Source organism: Quercus suber, unplaced genomic scaffold (assembly GCF_002906115.3).
Source record: "Quercus suber isolate HL8 unplaced genomic scaffold, Cork oak 2.0 scaffold_757, whole genome shotgun sequence".
NCBI classification, from domain to species: domain Eukaryota; kingdom Viridiplantae; phylum Streptophyta; class Magnoliopsida; order Fagales; family Fagaceae; genus Quercus; species Quercus suber.
In genome coordinates this window covers 70295-87710 of record NW_027070193.1, presented here as the reverse complement: position 1 = coordinate 87710, position 17416 = coordinate 70295, and the positions used below count along the sequence as shown (strand labels likewise).

The window sequence follows — 17416 nt, the reverse complement described above, 5'->3', positions numbered from 1 at the left end:
CACTCAACTTAACTATGTATTTGAATGTGTTATGTGGCTATGAATTATTTGAGTATTTGATTATTACAAATTCTATTTCTTATGAACCTAAGTGTTTGTTTGGTAATTGCCTATTTCTGGTAATTTCTTTGCATAATGCGAGAAAAAACTAAAAGTTGGTGTGCTTATAAAAACGTTAAAAGTTATATTATTTAAAATAAAGTTGAGACAAAAAGTAATGTGAAACCAACAAATAGTACATAAATAAGCAAAAAGCCAGCTAAAATCACTTTTCAAACTCACACTAATCTTATTTTAATTTTGGTTTGTAAATTTTTGAAATACCTTCCCTCTGTTTTGGATATTAGGTAAAGAAAGTTCAGATTTTGATGTAACTTTTTTTTTTCTTTTTGATTTTAAATTGTGATTTTGTTCGGTTTTGACTCCCTAAAAGTGTTTGTTTCAATTTTCTTTTCCCTTGAATTATAAATTTTTAGATAGGTAATGTTTTTTTTTTTTTTTTTTTGTTAAAAGTTATATTATTTAAAATAAAGTTGAGACAAAAAGTAATGTGAAACCAACAAATAGTACATAAATAAGCAAAAAGCCAGCTAAAATCACTTTTCAAACTCACACTAATCTTATTTTAATTTTGGTTTGTAAATTTTTGAAATACCTTCCCTCTGTTTTGGATATTAGGTAAAGAAAGTTCAGATTTTGATGTAACTTTTTTTTTTCTTTTTGATTTTAAATTGTGATTTTGTTCGGTTTTGACTCCCTAAAAGTGTTTGTTTCAATTTTCTTTTCCCTTGAATTATAAATTTTTAGATAGGTAATGTTTTTTTTTTTTTTTTTTTGATATAGGGTGAGAAAAAAAGTTTGGATTTTAAGAAAGCTCGTTTTGGGGAATAATTTTCAATTTTAATGTACTTTGATGATGCACAAACTTTTGTAAGTAAATATTATTTAAGAATGAATATTTTATTTACCTAACTTTTTAAATTCTTCAGAAAGTTTGTTTTGTTTTTTATCTTATAATAAAGAAATTATTATAATTATAATATATATATATATATAGATGGGTTCAATAATTGTAATTAATGTCAATAAAATTAACGAGTTAAATGTACTAAAAAAATGCATTTATAGAAAGTTAATGTGAAATTTTGAGGGGATACATTTTAAGTCCTTTTCAAAAAGAAATTATTCATTCATTTGGAAGGAGTCCTCACTACTCCTACCGAGAGCTCACACCCCCTATGAGAGGTGAGAAGGCTCCTCTTGCAAGGGTGAATAATTTGACCCTTTCAAATTATTCACTATGCGATGTATGGGTAGATTGTAATTTTATTTTAAAATAATTTGTAGGAAAGATTTCTATATTGTTTATATGTAATCTCATTATGTTGTATATAATGTCATAAATACTTCGGAATATTACATGTCATTGAGGAGAGAAAAAAATAAAATGGTCAATCATTAATTGAATGGTGAATAAACTGACTTGAGTTTGGAACTTTGGATAAAGTAATTGATATTTACAAAGGAATCTAAAATGATAGAATTGTATATTCCATTTAAAATTCCACCCATAATGTCGAACTAAAGGCAGGTAGGCAGCTATTTGAACACTTTTGGAGAATAAAAAATAGTCATAAACAAACACCGATAGGCACCAATGTAGAGGCATCCAGCTTTTATTTTATTTTTTTTAAATGTAGTTATTTATTTATTAACTCACTGAGTTTTGTAAGCTTTATTTTATATTTTGAAGAGTTTATTACTGTGCATATGGGTTTAAATTGATTTTTTTTTTTTTTTCCTGTTGGTTATTGTTGAATGGGGGGGGGGGACAATGTATATTTATTGTTCACATTTACATGGGAAAAAGAAAAGAAAAAAAAAAAGAACTAACACCCATATAACAATTGGGCTAGAACAAGAATGGAAAAGAGGTACATATCCTGTAGAAAAAGCAAAATTTGTATCAGTCAGCAAGAACCAAAGGAACCTGATGTTAGCATTCTCCGTTGTCAAGGATATGCAAACAGGTTCTGTAATCGCTTGAATCATCATGAAGCGCTTCTTCTTTCACATGATCCTATGAAATGGATTGTCAATGAGCTGTGTCCAGTGGCAGCCAGGCAAAGCATTAAGTTCCCAGCTTCCTTTCTGGAAATGTCTTGCTTTATGATTCAGTTTCAGAAAAGCTTTTTAACCCACGTAGCATACATACATTCAGAAACTAGAGTTCATGTTGGCTGTACAGGGGCACAGAAAGCTCCGAGTTCAGGGCTGCATGAAGCAGATACTGACCATGTTTTTATCTTCTCAATGTCAATGCCCAGGAACATCTTCCAAAATATATACAAGGGTGGTGCAGCAGTTCTCAACAAGGCATCTTGATAAAACAACCTCCTTTGCCTCACCACTCATGGGTAGAAACAAAGAGAACTGTCAGAGATAGAAAACATCTGCAGAGGCCAGGGATCACTGTAGCCCTAGATAAAGAGAAATCCTTGCATCAGATCAGTTGAAGAAGTAGGGTGATTCTAAGACGTCCCTTAAATCAAAGTCTCCACGTTCAGGTAAGGGAGGGAAAGACAATGTAGGAAAGGACCGCTCAAAGCTTTCCAGTAACTGTGTACAAAAACAATGGGTTAGAAGAAAATAAACTTTTCTTAGTTTCAATATTAAGTTCAGTAGAAAAAATAAATAAATGAACTACTGTGTTTTCCTTAAAATCAGCAGCTTATGCATATATCATAATACCATCTACCGCTTAAATTTGTACAAACATGATAATAAAAAGAAAATGAGGAGTCAATAAAAGATTCAGAAAGCAAGTGATTTTAAGAAACCCAATTATTGTCATTTTGAATCAAAACCTCACCTTAACAATATGTAGTCTTTTATTTATGTATCCCCTCAACCAAAGTAACCACATAACAAATTTAAAAAGCAGACAGATAAGATTTGGGCTGATATTGCAGAAGAACTCAATGAAAACTCAAATATTAGTCACGGATTAAGATCCTCTAGAGTCTAGAGTTCTTAGGGTAACTCCACCATGGAGTTCTTAGAATCCTATCCATTCATTTTGAAATTAATAGATTAGATTTTGCGTCAACAACATTTAAAAAAACGTTGCCTATTATTATTTTGGTAACTAGTTAAATTATTGATGAAGTAGCCAAATCCAATCCACTCACTTCAAGGTACATGGATAAGATTTTAATAAGTCCATGGTGGAACCCTAAGAACCTTGATAATAGTAACAGTAAATGTGCTTCCCCTATAACTAAAGTGTATCTAAGAAGTGAAGAGACTCTACATTCTCCAATATTGGTGTCTCATAGAGTTCAACGAACTTTTCTCGAAGTATCCTGCTTAATTCATCCACATCACATGCATGTGTCCAGTATGAATCATGAACTCCTGTAATCATATACCGGTGGCATAGTTAGTAGAAGTTAAAAACAAAAAAGGAATAAAAGAAGGAATGACCAGAAAAACCTGCAAAGTTCAAGCCCGCCTTTTTGCAGGAATTTGCGGTCATCATCATATGAGAACCATCGAGGGAGTGAACAAAGTTTGGAGGGAATGCTGTCCTCTGCCGCTTGACCATAACCTATAATAGTAATATAACAATCTTGTTTAACTGAGGTTCAGAGTGTTCAACAAATATGATGGCTAAATTCATCATATCAAAGACCTCCCCCCCTTTTTTGGTTCCATTTTCATTTGGGGCCATGAAGAAGTTGACCAAAGATATGCATCTTTGTGTTCCATTAAGGATATGGAAACCAACAAAATCCATACATATTCATTGGATCGGTGTGGTAGCAATATGAATGCATTTAATTTTCAGGATCACTTTGATAATTTCCATATACAAACTTGGGTGCATATATCAAGCTAGTGAATTTAAGCAGATGACAAAGGGGAGAGGAAAGAGAAAATGGGAGGGTGGTTGTCGGTGTGGTAGAAATATGAATGCATTTAATTTTCACAATCACTTTGATAATTTCAATATACAAACTTGGGTGCATATATCAAACTAATGAATTTTAACATTATTAGGATGAGAGAAAAAAGTGGCTCCCCGGGCACACAGTGGGGCAGGATTGCGGAAGGTGTAGGAACTGCACCCCTGCAACATGCTTGCAGAGAAATGGTACAGCATAAAATAGGTGTTCCAGACATGGAATGAGATAAGATGACATCATCTCAGGACAAATATTCTGGTTGAAGGGAAAAAAAATGCAAAGCCATCTTCAATTTACATGTCAATGTACAATGCATGGGTGTATCTTGCAAGTAACCCTAAATGGCATCCAACATATCTAAAGCAGAACCCCAACAGAAAATAATTACAGCTACCTTTTCTGTTTCTCGTTGTAGTGTTAAAACCTGAAGAGAAGTTTTTACCTGCATTGAATTTCACAAAAAAAAGCTTAATGACTTGAAATCCTGCTTTGGACTTTATAAATATGATAAGAGTAGTGACCCTTAATGTTCCTATTAATTTTGGAACACTCACAAGATGCCTTCCCAATTTGCGGTAAGGTTGCACGACAGGAAGTCCAAGTGGAGTTGTCCACCTTACTGGCTGATTTTCAGATGCAATTATCTGTTCATGTTAAACTTTGAAGTCAAGTATTTGTAAAATGACTGCAGAAAAATAAGTAAATGAGGATGGTGTACACATTTAAGCAAACCAAAAGAAAAGAGCCACAGGACACACTTTTGCACATTCACCAAGCCAGCTCATGATACCACGTGCAGCTTCAAACATCTGCCCCAAGGCAGTTAAGGTGATCTGCACAGAATAATACAGAGAATTGTTATTGAAGATAAAATCATTGAATACACACACATGTAACGTGTGGAGCAAGCATTCGTCATATCTTAGTGAAGAAAAGTAAGGCTATATAGTAGTACCAATCCTCCTTCCCCTATATTCCATACCTTTGCAGCATAACAAGAAGCACCAAAGAGCTCTACATCATCTGCAATGACACTGCGTTCCTTCAACCTCCTCTTGATCTGATCCCTAGCACCAATGTAAGTGACACCATAGACTGATGTCATCACTGTTTGCTTCACCAATTTTCTGTCCACCTAGACAATATCCAGCCATTAGTTCAACAATTGGTTGCAAGAGACAGGAGGTCACGTAGGCAAAATTGCAATCTATACCAACCACATCGCATAAAACATACTTGCATTGCATCTTCTAAATGATTTATGATGAAAAATAATTCAAAATTTTGATGGTTATAATTTGCCAAGTTTATCTTAGTAACATTTGCAACACATGACATTGTTCAAATCAAGACATGAAAAGTAGGCAAAGAACCTGATTAATTAATGTTCTTGCATGCAATGCATCTGGAAAAATTGTAGGATCTTTCTGCGCATCCTCCCGCATGATCTCTAGTACTCTGCATTGCAAAAATGACATCATCAAAAAACTGTATTCTTAGACAACTTCCTTTGAAAGAGAATGATGGCCACTGCAGTTAGTTTTTTTTTTTTTTTTGGATAAGTAACGTAAGAAATTTATTAAAAAAACCAAGTATGCTAGAAATGTACTATAGTGGCACAAATCAAGAACCCAGATTACAGCGATCAATAATATCAGGGAGAGAAAATATCTTTACACCTCTTGATTATAAATAATTTATATCCTTTAAATATATCTGTTTAAATATAATTTCTTAGTCCTCACTATAATTATGTAATTGTTTACAACATATAATTTCTGTCAGAGAACCAGAAAATTGGAGATGCAGGAAATGAATAGCCATAGATGGCAGACGTACTTCTTACTTTCGCAAGAAAAAAAGAAAAAAAAGAAAAGACAAGTGCCATAGCTGCCATAGATGAAGACCTACTTCTTAGTTCTTTTAATGCAGTAGCTCTACTTGGATAACTTAAAACCATCCCGATGAAAATTCCTCCTTCCAAAATCCAAATAGCAATAGCAGAGGAAATGTAAGTACCGGAACTTTTCAGTTAGCGTCCTCCAGGATGATACTGAAAGACTTTGAGTTCCACTATGATGGCTCAACTTATGCTAACTTTCCTATTTTGCATGCATAAAATGATAGAGAGGTATGTACGCATCATTCTCTCCTACAACATATAGATGGGCATCCAGAGATATTACTTTTTCTTTTTCCTCTTATCTCAAACTGGAAATGCAATGACAGCATAATTTTTGAAATTACACATGCTTTAATCAGCAATCTAGAAAAATATAAATAATTTATTCTAATGATAAGAAATGAAGCCTTGTGCCCGTCTGGTATAACATCAATAGGAAAGAAAAAGGGCTTTAAGGGCTAAAGCTGGAAAATAGCTTTAAGCTAAAGCTGAAATTCTAACCTTTAACATTAGAGATCTTTAGTGCACTGTTATAGCTTTTAATAGAAATAATAAATTGACATAAATGTCTATTAGTATTTTTCAAAATGACGCTTGATGCTTACCTATTTTGAGAGAGAGAGATAGAGAGCTAATAATAATGATGTTGATTACAATGATACTATTAATAATAATAAAATTAATAAAAGCCTCTTAGGCATGAGGATAAACTGCTTAGCCCGTCAGGGGGTGAAAAGCCCCTGGATTACCCAGTAACTGGTTCTGGCGGGTGGGGTCAGTTGCCCGCAAGAGTTTGATTAACAGTGAGGATTATTGTACAGTATACTCTGTGACGTGCAACTAATCTGAGTGAAGTTCTCCTATGTCATCAAAATAATAATAATAATAATAATAAAACCGCCTTCGAACTTTGGGGAAGAATGGGGGGATGGACTTTTAAGTTGGGTAGGGATGTTCACGGATGTGGTTTATGGAGAGGTATCCGTATGGGTTGGGAGGATTTTAGCAAAAATACTCATTTTGTTGTTGGGATGGGAATAGAGTGAGATTTTGGCAAGATGGGTGGTGTGGGGATCAACCTCTCCAACTGGCTTTCCCGGGACTGGATGGTATTGCCATTGATAGGCAGGCCTTTGTTGAGTCTTCTTTGACAAGGTTGGGGGCGGGGGAAAGGAGAAGCTGGGATGTTCAATTCATTCGGGATCTTAATGATTATGAGTTGGTTACATGGGATGACTTTCTTTGTATCTTGGGATCCAATATTCCTTCAACGGATATTGGGGACAGGATGAGATGGAAGTTGGAGCCTAATGGGGATTTTGATATCTGTTTGTTCTTTAATAAGTTGCGAGGTTCTTCTTCCATTGTCTTTCCTAGGAAAAGTATTTGGAAAGTTAAGGCCCCTCGGCCTGTTTCCTTCTTTGTTTGGATTGTAACTTGGAACAAGATTCTCACGAGTGACAATTTGAAACTTAGGGGTTTTGATTTTGTTGACTGATGCATTATGCGTCATCATTGTGGGGAGATTATGGATCACTTATCGCTTCATTGTAAGAAGGCTCATCGGTTGTGGAATTTTATTTTTAAATCTTTTGGGACTTCATGGGTCTTACCAAGAATGGTTCCAAGTCTACTCTTTGGTTAGTGGAATTTGTGGGGGAAGCACTTGTCTAACATTTGGAATTTAGTTCCATACTATGGTGTATTTGGAAGGAGTGCAATTGGCAAACTTTTGAGGACTTGGATAGCTCTAGAGATCAGTTACTTGCTTCTTCTAGCAGATTTCTTTTCGACTGGTCTAGGGCTTTGGGGACTCAAATCTAGTGATTTTCTCCCTTCGTTCCTTTGTTCTCTCCTCTTTTGTAATTAGTGTTCTTCTTGGTTTTCTTCTCTTTTTTGTTTCTTTATTTTCTTTTTACTTATAGTTTGCTTTGTGTTTCTCATGCATAAAGTAGCATTTTGAATATACATCTTTCTTACTTATCAAAATAAATAATAATAATAATAATCATAAAACTGCCAATAATAATAATAATAACAATAATATTGGTCATTAATTGAATTAATTGGGTTCAAATATGAAATAAAAGCAGTTTTATTATGTCCTCTTTGTTATTTCTCACATCTAAAAGCTGTTTATCAGTTTGGACACCAAACGGGTCTAACAACTTCAAATGCCTTTTTTTATTGTAGTTTATGAAATGCTCAGAGTGCTAAAACTCTTTTCACTTAAACTCATTATTAAAAAAGCTCTACTTCCTACAGTAATGCCAAACAGATCCTAGTCTAATATCTAAATTCCTTTACTAAGCCAAAAGTCACTTCCTCTTTTTACATTGTATGGTATTGCTTCAAACTTCTCAAAAATTAAATTAATGCTTTAAATTTGTATATATAAAATCAACACTGGAGATTGCCTTGGTAAAGAACAGCTTACCTAGCAGCTATTCCTGAGTATACATCTGCAGGCTTCTCTCCTGCAACTAAATTGACAGCAGCTGCTCCCAACTGAATGAAACAGTATTATTTATTAATGATAAATAATGCAAAAACATCTGAGAACGAAGCTTTTTTTTTTTTTTTTAAGAGAGAGAAAAGGGAAGGAGAGGAGCGAGTGAGAGAGTTTTCCATTAAAGCATCCGGACATCAGCTCTCATAAAATATTGACAGAAAATAACCTTCAAAGGCGCAGAGTAACTAATAGGGAAATAATTAATCATCTTTTTCTATGTTCTGATATAACTAGGGAGCTTTGGTCACTAGATTTTTTTTGTTTTTTGCCTTATTTGGAGTTCATATAAGCAAAAGTGAAACCTTAATACCTACTTCTGAATTAAATTATAAATTAAAACAACACCATTACCTTGTCTCGTCCAAGAGCTGCATAGTGTTGTAAACCATTGCAAGAGCCATCCTACAGAATATCATAAGAGGGTAATAAAAAAAAATCTCATTAAAAGTTATAAATTCTGAAGAAAACATGACATACAAGACCAAACCAAAGCTCAGCAATAGTTGAAGAACTTTGAACTTATACAGCTAGCAGATGATGGTATCACATGACGAAAGAAATGTGAAATGCAATTAACTTGATAGTTCCACCCACATCTATGCAACATGCAATGATATGAGAAAGAGCCTACAATACATGGCGAAATAGTAAAAACCCTAGAAGAAACCCACTTAAGTTTATCCTTTAATTTGTCTCTATAACAGACTCGAGTAAGGAGAGAACCATTTTTTTTATTGTTTAGCGACATATGCACCCAATGGGTCCTGAATCCACGAATTCGCCCTCCACCTTTCTCTTACAAGGGGAGGAAGTGGCATTTGAGCTACAGCTCCCTGGCACATGCAAACACAAATCATGGAGTTTATGTATAAGTACATAGAAAATATTTTCTATGCCTCCTGTAGCTCCCTTACCCAGCTCTAATCCACTTATTTCCCTTTGTCCTTCCTTTATCCAATTAATGTTATCAATTTCTTTATTTAAAGTTTTCTTACTGATAAAAAAAATCTTTAATTAAAATCTAGCATACGAATATAGCTTCTTGTAAGGTCATTCACATATTTCCTTCAGAAAGATGTCCAAAACCATATGAATTACTATTCTGAGCTAATAATGATGCAGCAATAGAAGGAAGTCAAGTTGCTGTAATATACAATTTTGGCAACTTAAAGTTTTGCTTGTATGGAGATCACGTACAACATCGGCATGAGACAAGTCTTAAGAGAGTTTGACAGCTAAATCATTAGAAGTCTAGGATTAAAAGATCTTTAAATTTGATTTTCAATTTCAGAAATAAATAAAAGATCTTTTAATTTGAGCCATTGATTAATGTGTTATTATTAGCATTTTTATATGTAGGGGAAGCTGTGCATCTTCATAAAATTCCTAAGAATAACTTAATATCTAGGGTTAATTTCTTAATCATGTTTGGAATAGATATGGTGTTAGGTGTCTTCTGTTGGGTTCTACTGGCCAAATTGAGAGTCCTAACCCTAGCAGGTGGAGGGTCAACTAATTTATATGAATATGCTCCTTTTTTTTTTATTCAAAAAATTTAGACTTGGAGATTGAGTAGAGTATCGGGGCAAGATTTCCTAGTGCGTTCTCTCTTCCTCCTCTTCTTCACAGTGCACTGGTACTGTTCCTGGATACCATTCACAGCAGTCACAAACTTTTTTCTTTTCTTCTCTGTTTTGCAATTTCAAATTGAGCCTTTATCCTTACCTATCTAAACCTAAAAGCCACATATTTTTTTCTACTAAATAGCCACAGAGTAACCTATCAAACCAGCCATAATTCCCAAACACATTGGCTGTCCATCATTTTCCATCAACCTGTATTGAAACCTTAGTCAATCTCTGAACCCTAACCATTTCTTCTGAAATTCCAAACTCTAGATCCATGAATTCTGCAAGAGCTCTGCCACCACAAGCACACATAGACAGATTCCCTACATCTTTCCTATGTCAAATACATGTAGTACACTATCAACTTATGAACCCAATCCTTCAGAGTTCAAAAGAGAAAAAACTGGCAACATACCACAATGAAAGTACCTGATGTATGGGAATATGTGAAATAAAGGTCTCCGGGGACGAACTTCTCAAAGCCTCAGTGAGATTCATGCAAACAGCCAGGCACTGAAATGGATCTTCTGCATTCAACCACCAGCGCTTGCCTTCAAGTGGCCTGTCTGCAGAATCAAATATATCATCCAAATGATTCTCAGTAAATGTCAGTCGACCCTCATGAGATAATTTGTCCACACCACCAGCATATAGATTTGCAAAGTGTATCTTCAACCAACGTAAGCCTGACTTTCCAAGAGGCCGTCCCTCTGCAAATTCTAGAATACCCCGACATAGATCGGACCCAAGATGATTTAAATATGGGTGCATTGGGTAAGCACGACCTCGAAAGTCAAGGTTGTGTGGGTAGAAAAAACCTTCTTCATCCTTCATTTTTCGGGCTACCTGCTCCCAGTAAAGAAAAGTCAATATAAATCTTATTAAAAATATAATATAGTTACTATGTCACAGGAAGTGAAAAGGATCTTACCGCAAGTTTAAGTTCTATGTCACAACGCTGTGAATGTCTCTCCCTGTTCTCTTTCTTCACAGATTTGACTTTCCATCGCCATTTCTTGAGCTGAGCTTCGTCTTCAGTATCTGGCTGATCCGGTAAGGGAATCTATAACACATAAAGTTAAAACAAAAGCATTTCACTGAACCAAGCACACTTCATATAGCACATGACTTATTCAACAGTTTGTAGAGTGATGCCAATCACTTGGAGGTTGGAATACTGTTAAACAACATAAGTACATCATAACAAGAAAGATAAAAATATAAATAACATGAAGTAACTCACATCATTGCGGTCCACCAAATCAGCAAGACGGCCTCCACTAGCCCAGATTCTATCTACAACACTAAGTACCCTCTTATTAACCCTCCATTTGGTATTCCCAAGAGTATCCAGGGCCTGGCAGTAATTTACAAAAACAATTGTATCAGCCTTTCTAAAACAAAGTGGGGAAAATTTCAAGCAGATAAATTTACATATATGACAGCCAAACGTAATGCTGGTATCTAGTCCTCATGGCCAGGTTAACAAATAGTACAGATTAAATGATATAAAACATAAATAAAGGCACAAAGCAATGCAAGTGGTTTCAGACCTCAAAAACAGGTTCTAATTGCTTCCTAGGGGCCCTCTTAACTGCTTCACGTTGTTGTCTGGCTCCACGAATGCGCATGACATAGGAAGGCAAGAACAAGTGTCCTCCTTTGTCATAACTGTGAAAGTACAAAAGAAAAGAAAGAACGGTGAATAAAAGTGTAACTATTCAACCTGGAGGTAGCCTAGGCAAGCTGTTTTCACAATTATCTACCATCACTGGAACCCCCAAAAGCCATCTGTATCTCTGAACCTGATTGATTAGCTGAATAATACATGCAAGTAAGAGTTGGAACTCCCTTTCTGGTGTATAGATGCACTAATGAAATCAGAGCTCCTAGCCTCCAACTATATTGAATTTTAGCTTAATTTTTACATTTAGATAAACCAATCCTTGTCCAGAAGGGGGTATATGTGTCTATAGCTTTTTTTATAATTCATATGTGTCTATATTGATGCAAATATTTAAAAGAACCTTGCCTCTGTGAACTTCTACATGTCCAACCAAGAGGAGCAAAAAGCCCTTACTTCAAAACAACCAGGAATTTCTACATGTTTGACCAAGAGGAGCAAAAAACCCTTGCTTCAAAAGAACCAGAATATATAAAAGTACTTATTACTCCAAAGCCTAGACTTATGCTTTTTACATAATATTCTACTAGAAAACCACTAAAGTAACCTTCTTTTCCATGATAATTAGAGAGCTTAACTAAAGGTTTTGCATAGAGAAGAAACCCTTCTTACTAGTCTATCACAAGTCTAGGCCTAAAATATTTTGCAAGGTCCTAGATGATGTTACTTCTTTAATATGTTAAGAAATTCCAGAGATAATGTCAGTCTGCAAGAAAGCAAGGACCACAGGTTTTTTCTGTGAAATGGAAACAATTTAATGTCTAATAGAATCTTTTTTCCATTCAAAATTACATATATTTAATCCTTTTTGATAGTTCCATTATGATTTCTTAATTGGATCGTAAAAGTTAATTTAAAGGCCATAACAAATGGCTGGATCCTAGAAAATTTTAAGGACACACACAATATATATCTTCTTTTCAAAATTCATTGAATTAACATTTTAAAAAATAAAAATAAAAATCAACAACATATACGTGTTATCAATATGGAAATCACTCCCTCTTCATGATAAAGCTCTTTTAGGCTTTGTTTGGTTGGGACGATGAAAAAGTGGAAGGATAGAAAATATTTGTGTTTTCCACTATGTGTGTTTGGTAGAGAGGATGGAAAAGTGGGGGTAATCTTGACATTTTGCCTCCCTCAAGTTTTCTCCCCATGTTTTTTATCCATTTTAGAGAGAGATTTGTGGGCCCTGGAGAGAAAACTCTTCAAACCCCGTTTTCCTTCAACCCTATTTTCTCCTCTACCAAACAAAAGAAAATGAAAATTTCTCTCTTTTCCATCCCCTATTTCCATTCTCCCTAAAACTCATCCAACCAAACACGCTATTAGTTCTTACCTATCTTTCTTATCACTTAGTAAGTCTAAAGACCAAAACACCCTACTAGTTAAAAATTACAAAACTAAATTTAAACGCAAACCAGCACTTGCATTTCTTCATACCATTTTTAACTCCAGTATAAACTAGACCAGCCCCAAAGGGTTAAAGCTGTACTCAATGATTAGTATGAAAAATAAACGATTTTAATCATGCTATCTCCGTATGAAATCTTGAATTTCAACTAAGTTCTATAGAGAGATGATAAAATAAAAAGTAGAAGAAAAGGCAGCACACTGAAAATAATAATAATAAAAAATAAGAAGAATCAACTAACATACCCTGTCCACTTGACTGGGGGCACCAGCATTGGCACGTAAGGAATCACCATGTGCCTTGCCTGTTTGTGCAAATAACAAAATTTTAAAATCCATCATTTATACATGAAGAAAGAAGAAAATCAAGTTTCACGAAAACTTCAAGATGTGTTCCCCCACACCCCCCCCACATCCCCCCCCCCCAAAAAAAAAAAAAAAAGAACAAGGAAAAGAAAATTCAAGAGGCTAATTTATTATCTGCCAATCAACCATAACATTCTAGAAAATGATTTATCCACATTAACAATCTAGAAAATATCTACCAGCTGTCTAAACCCTGAACAAAAATCAACAAATGCCAACATGAAAGTTTTCATTATCTTATGAAAATGGTATCTAGAAGTAAATTTTTATTAAAGAATGAAAATTTGATAGGATTTTTCTTACAGTTCTCTCAAGGCCTTTGATAACTAGAGGGTCACATTCTATAATGCCAAATCTTCTGCTGATTTTCCTGTTGAAAGGAAAAGCATAGAAGCACCATTTAGAGTGATCAGGGGAAAAATATAATTGATTAATAAGATAGAGATTGATGGATCTTACTTTCCTTCCTTCATCACAGTTTTCAACGAGTGTAAAAATGCAGGCCGAATATCAGGTGGGCCATCTGCTAACTGATTGGCTGGAGGTTGTATATAAGCTGTTTGCATCAACAGTTCAATCAGACGGCTTCCAACCTGAAAAGAATAAGGGCAAAGAGCACCTTCTTAGAGCATGTTAGAATTATGTGGTTAAATGATTAAATTTACCATTTTTCAATAGTTTAAGCTTTTGGGACAATTAGTAATTTAACAAGGTATCAGAGCAGGAGGTCTTAAGTTTGATCCATGCCACCTCCATTCTACCTCTCATTTAAAATCCCACACGTTGGGCCTCACCTATTAAAAGAGAGTTTGAGCTCACACGTGAAGGGCGTTTTTGGGACAATTGGTTGTTTAAGAAAGCACATACAAATAGAAAACTAATAACTTTTTACCAAGTCAACACAACATGTCATGTACCTTAGCCTTAGCATCCTGGCCCCAGGGTTTTGAATCATCCTGTCCTTTCACTATCTGCCTTGCAGCTAACAGCTTTTGCTTCTTTATCAAAGTAGTGACCTTTTTTCTTAACTTCTCTTGATCCATAACAACAGCATTGGAGTCTTCTCCATCATTTTCTTTATCTTTATCACCCTTTTTCTTTTTTGTTTTCTCCAAGAACTTGTGTATTCTAACCTGACACAATGAAGAAACAACACATCAGCACTCATTATAGGATAAAGTGAAGGATGTAGGGAGAGCAGAACACTTCTTTGCTAAACAAAGTGTGAGATACTTCAAAATGATAGGAAGAGAGGCTAATTTGAAAAGCATGACTCCACATCCCCGAATCCATATCTCAATAGAACTTAACAAGCTAGAAATGAAACAGAACCATGTATGTGACTGACTTTAACAAGAAACATATTAGCATGTCCAACATTATAGGTAATGTTGGACACAACATGATACTTCCATTTAATTTCTAGAATTCGCTTAATCTCTCTAAAAGTATCCCATCATAAAAAAGGTAATTGGTATGATTCCAGCATATCCATTTTCTAAAGCCAGTATACTTAAATGTTGAAAACTCTCAGCTGTTACTAAAACTTTGCTCCACACTATTTCACAAAACACCAAAATTTCAAGCCATACAAACAATAAGGCCTTCATCTGCCCTTTTTAGTTGTAAGACAAAGCTTATTCATTATCAGACATCACATCCTACCGTCATAAAATCACTTATCACTCTAACTTTTGCCAGCGTTACTAAGGCTAAAATATGAACTTGCTCCATGGTTTTAACCAAACAATTTTGACAATTTCCATTCCCATTTCTATAATTTCATCACCCTTAATACAAATGCTATAACCACTACTCTCAAAGCATTTGAAAATCAAAAACTAAAAAGATCTTTCCTCTTCTTTAGTTAATATCAGCTTCCAAATCACCCTCTAAACCAAAACAAAATCTTCTTTACTCAATCCTAAAAGGAACAACTAAAGATCATAGAATGATCTGATATAAGGGTTCAAACCAAAATGACCATGAGAAGAGAGTGGAAAACAACTTCCTACCTCCTGCTCAACAGCATCACCTATCGCGCAAGCCGCCAGCACCACCCTCGCAGACCCATGTTCACCTCCGGTCATCAACAATCCCATCAACTTATGCATTGTGATTACCGACATCATGTCAGGCGGTAACTGGTTGATATAGGGAGCATAAGCCGCCTTGTTCTTCCCCCTTCTGCACAACTCTTGCTCCTTTTCAATGGCATCCCGCAAAGGCTCAAACCAACCGAGAAACAACGACTTCATATAAGGCAAATTCGGGGCCAGCTTCTGCTCACACATGTCCATCAATAGCTCCTTATACTCCTTGGCCGCCTGTTCCCACGCCTCGGTCTCAATCTTCACCTGCCTCCTCCTTAGCATCTGATACTTCCCTTGCCCCATTCCCCTCATCATAGTCCGCCGCCTCCTCCGTTTATACTCAACCTGCCTCTTCTCCTCCTTATTCATCTCCCGCAACAATTCTTGAACCTCCACCCCAACTAAAACATCCTCCTCAACATCTGTAGACGAAGCCGCCTCAGCCTCAGCCTCAGCAACACTCGCATACCCTTTGGGACAAAAAAAGCCATTAAACCCAAAACTTGGCCTCCCAGTAAACTCCTCATGTGACAAAATTTCACCATTTCTACGAAAACCCATTTCAGAAAACCCGTAACTTGGCCTGTATTTGAATTTTTCAGGAAGAATCGGGTGGTGGGTAAGACCCAGAAAGCTATTAGCTCGTCTGAGGGATTGGGAATTGAGGAGGCAAAACCTGCGGGGGTTTTGAAATTGAATGGCTCTCTTGGCAATGTTGCTCCACATGGTTGCGGAGATCCTAGAAGGGTTTTGTGGAAAGCTTGTGGGCTTAGAAAAGGGAAGGAAACGGTCGATTTGGGTGGTGTGATTTGCAGAGAGAAGTAGAGGGGTTTTAGCACTGGACATCAAATATTCTGAGGAAAACGAAACTGGTGATGGGATCGAAGAGTTGGGTTGGATAAGGAATTTACAAAGGGAATTGAATTCATGGAGAGAGGAAGAGAATAGCAGAGGAAAGAAGTAGTGAGTAGTAGCCGCCTTCTGAAGGCTGAAGCTAAACCCTTCTTAAACCTTTGTTTCTTTCTTTTTTATCTCACAACACAGTACACAGTGTCTCTTGCTTTCTTTTCTGTCCCTCAGTCGAAAAGGAGTGAATCTACAAATTTCTAGTTTTTTGGGGGTTTAGTGTAATATGGATTTATGGGCATGCGACGTGCCTGGATAGTAAGTAGCTCCCACTTTTGGTTATGTGGGCCAATAAAGTGATTAGGGTGTGGTCGGAAGAGGGAAGACTGAAGTTTGAACTGTGCGTGTTTGTGGGTGATTTCCGAGTCTTTTGGCTTGGCTAAATATTGCAAAAAATAGAGTTTAATGGTGTTATAAGTACTATTCAAAATTATTTGGTAAAATGAGAGAAGAGACTGAATTTCGGCAATATTATTGTCGAAATTGCAAGAAAAAGTATGAAGGAGAAGAAAGATGAGTGATGTGATGGGGAGGGAGAAAAAATTGAATTTCGGTAATGAGATTACTGAAATTCTTGTCCTGCCCGTGAAGTGCCCAAAATGCTAGGGGAGTGCCCAAAAGGGAAACCAATTGTAGCAACCAAGTTGCTGAAATTGTAGGGAATGGAGGAGAGAGAAAATATGAATAGTGGCAACCAAGTAGCCGAAAATGAGAGGAAAAAAAATTGTGGCAACCAATTTGCCAAAATCATGGGGAGAAATTAAAAAAAAAAAATTGTGGTTGATTTGTGGCAATGGCACTAACGAAATAGAAGGAAAAAAAAAATTGTGGCAATTAATTTGTGGAATGGCATTGCTAAATAGAAGGAAAAAAAAAAATGGTGGCAATTGATTTGTGGCAATGTCATTACCGAAATAGGAGGGAAAAAAAATTGTGGCAA

At 35.7% G+C, this 17416-nt stretch overlaps 1 protein-coding gene across 1 annotated transcript; it reads right to left on the bottom strand.

Moving 5' to 3' along the window:
* Positions 1-1826: 1826 nt before the first annotated feature.
* On the bottom strand, positions 1827-16821 carry LOC111982969 (DNA-directed RNA polymerase 2B, chloroplastic/mitochondrial). Its single transcript, XM_024014587.2, has 19 exons — positions 15493-16821; positions 14395-14610; positions 13937-14070; positions 13781-13847; positions 13358-13416; positions 11565-11682; positions 11255-11368; positions 10943-11074; positions 10441-10857; positions 8735-8785; positions 8309-8379; positions 5342-5426; positions 4951-5103; positions 4727-4801; positions 4523-4612; positions 4363-4410; positions 3496-3610; positions 3314-3417; positions 1827-2619 (listed from the first exon to the last, which is right to left on the bottom strand). Exons 1-19 carry the CDS (start codon positions 16414-16416, stop codon positions 2509-2511), a joined length of 3084 nt encoding a protein of 1027 aa, XP_023870355.1. The 5' UTR covers positions 16417-16821; the 3' UTR covers positions 1827-2508.
* Between the last annotated feature and the right edge of the window lie 595 nt (positions 16822-17416).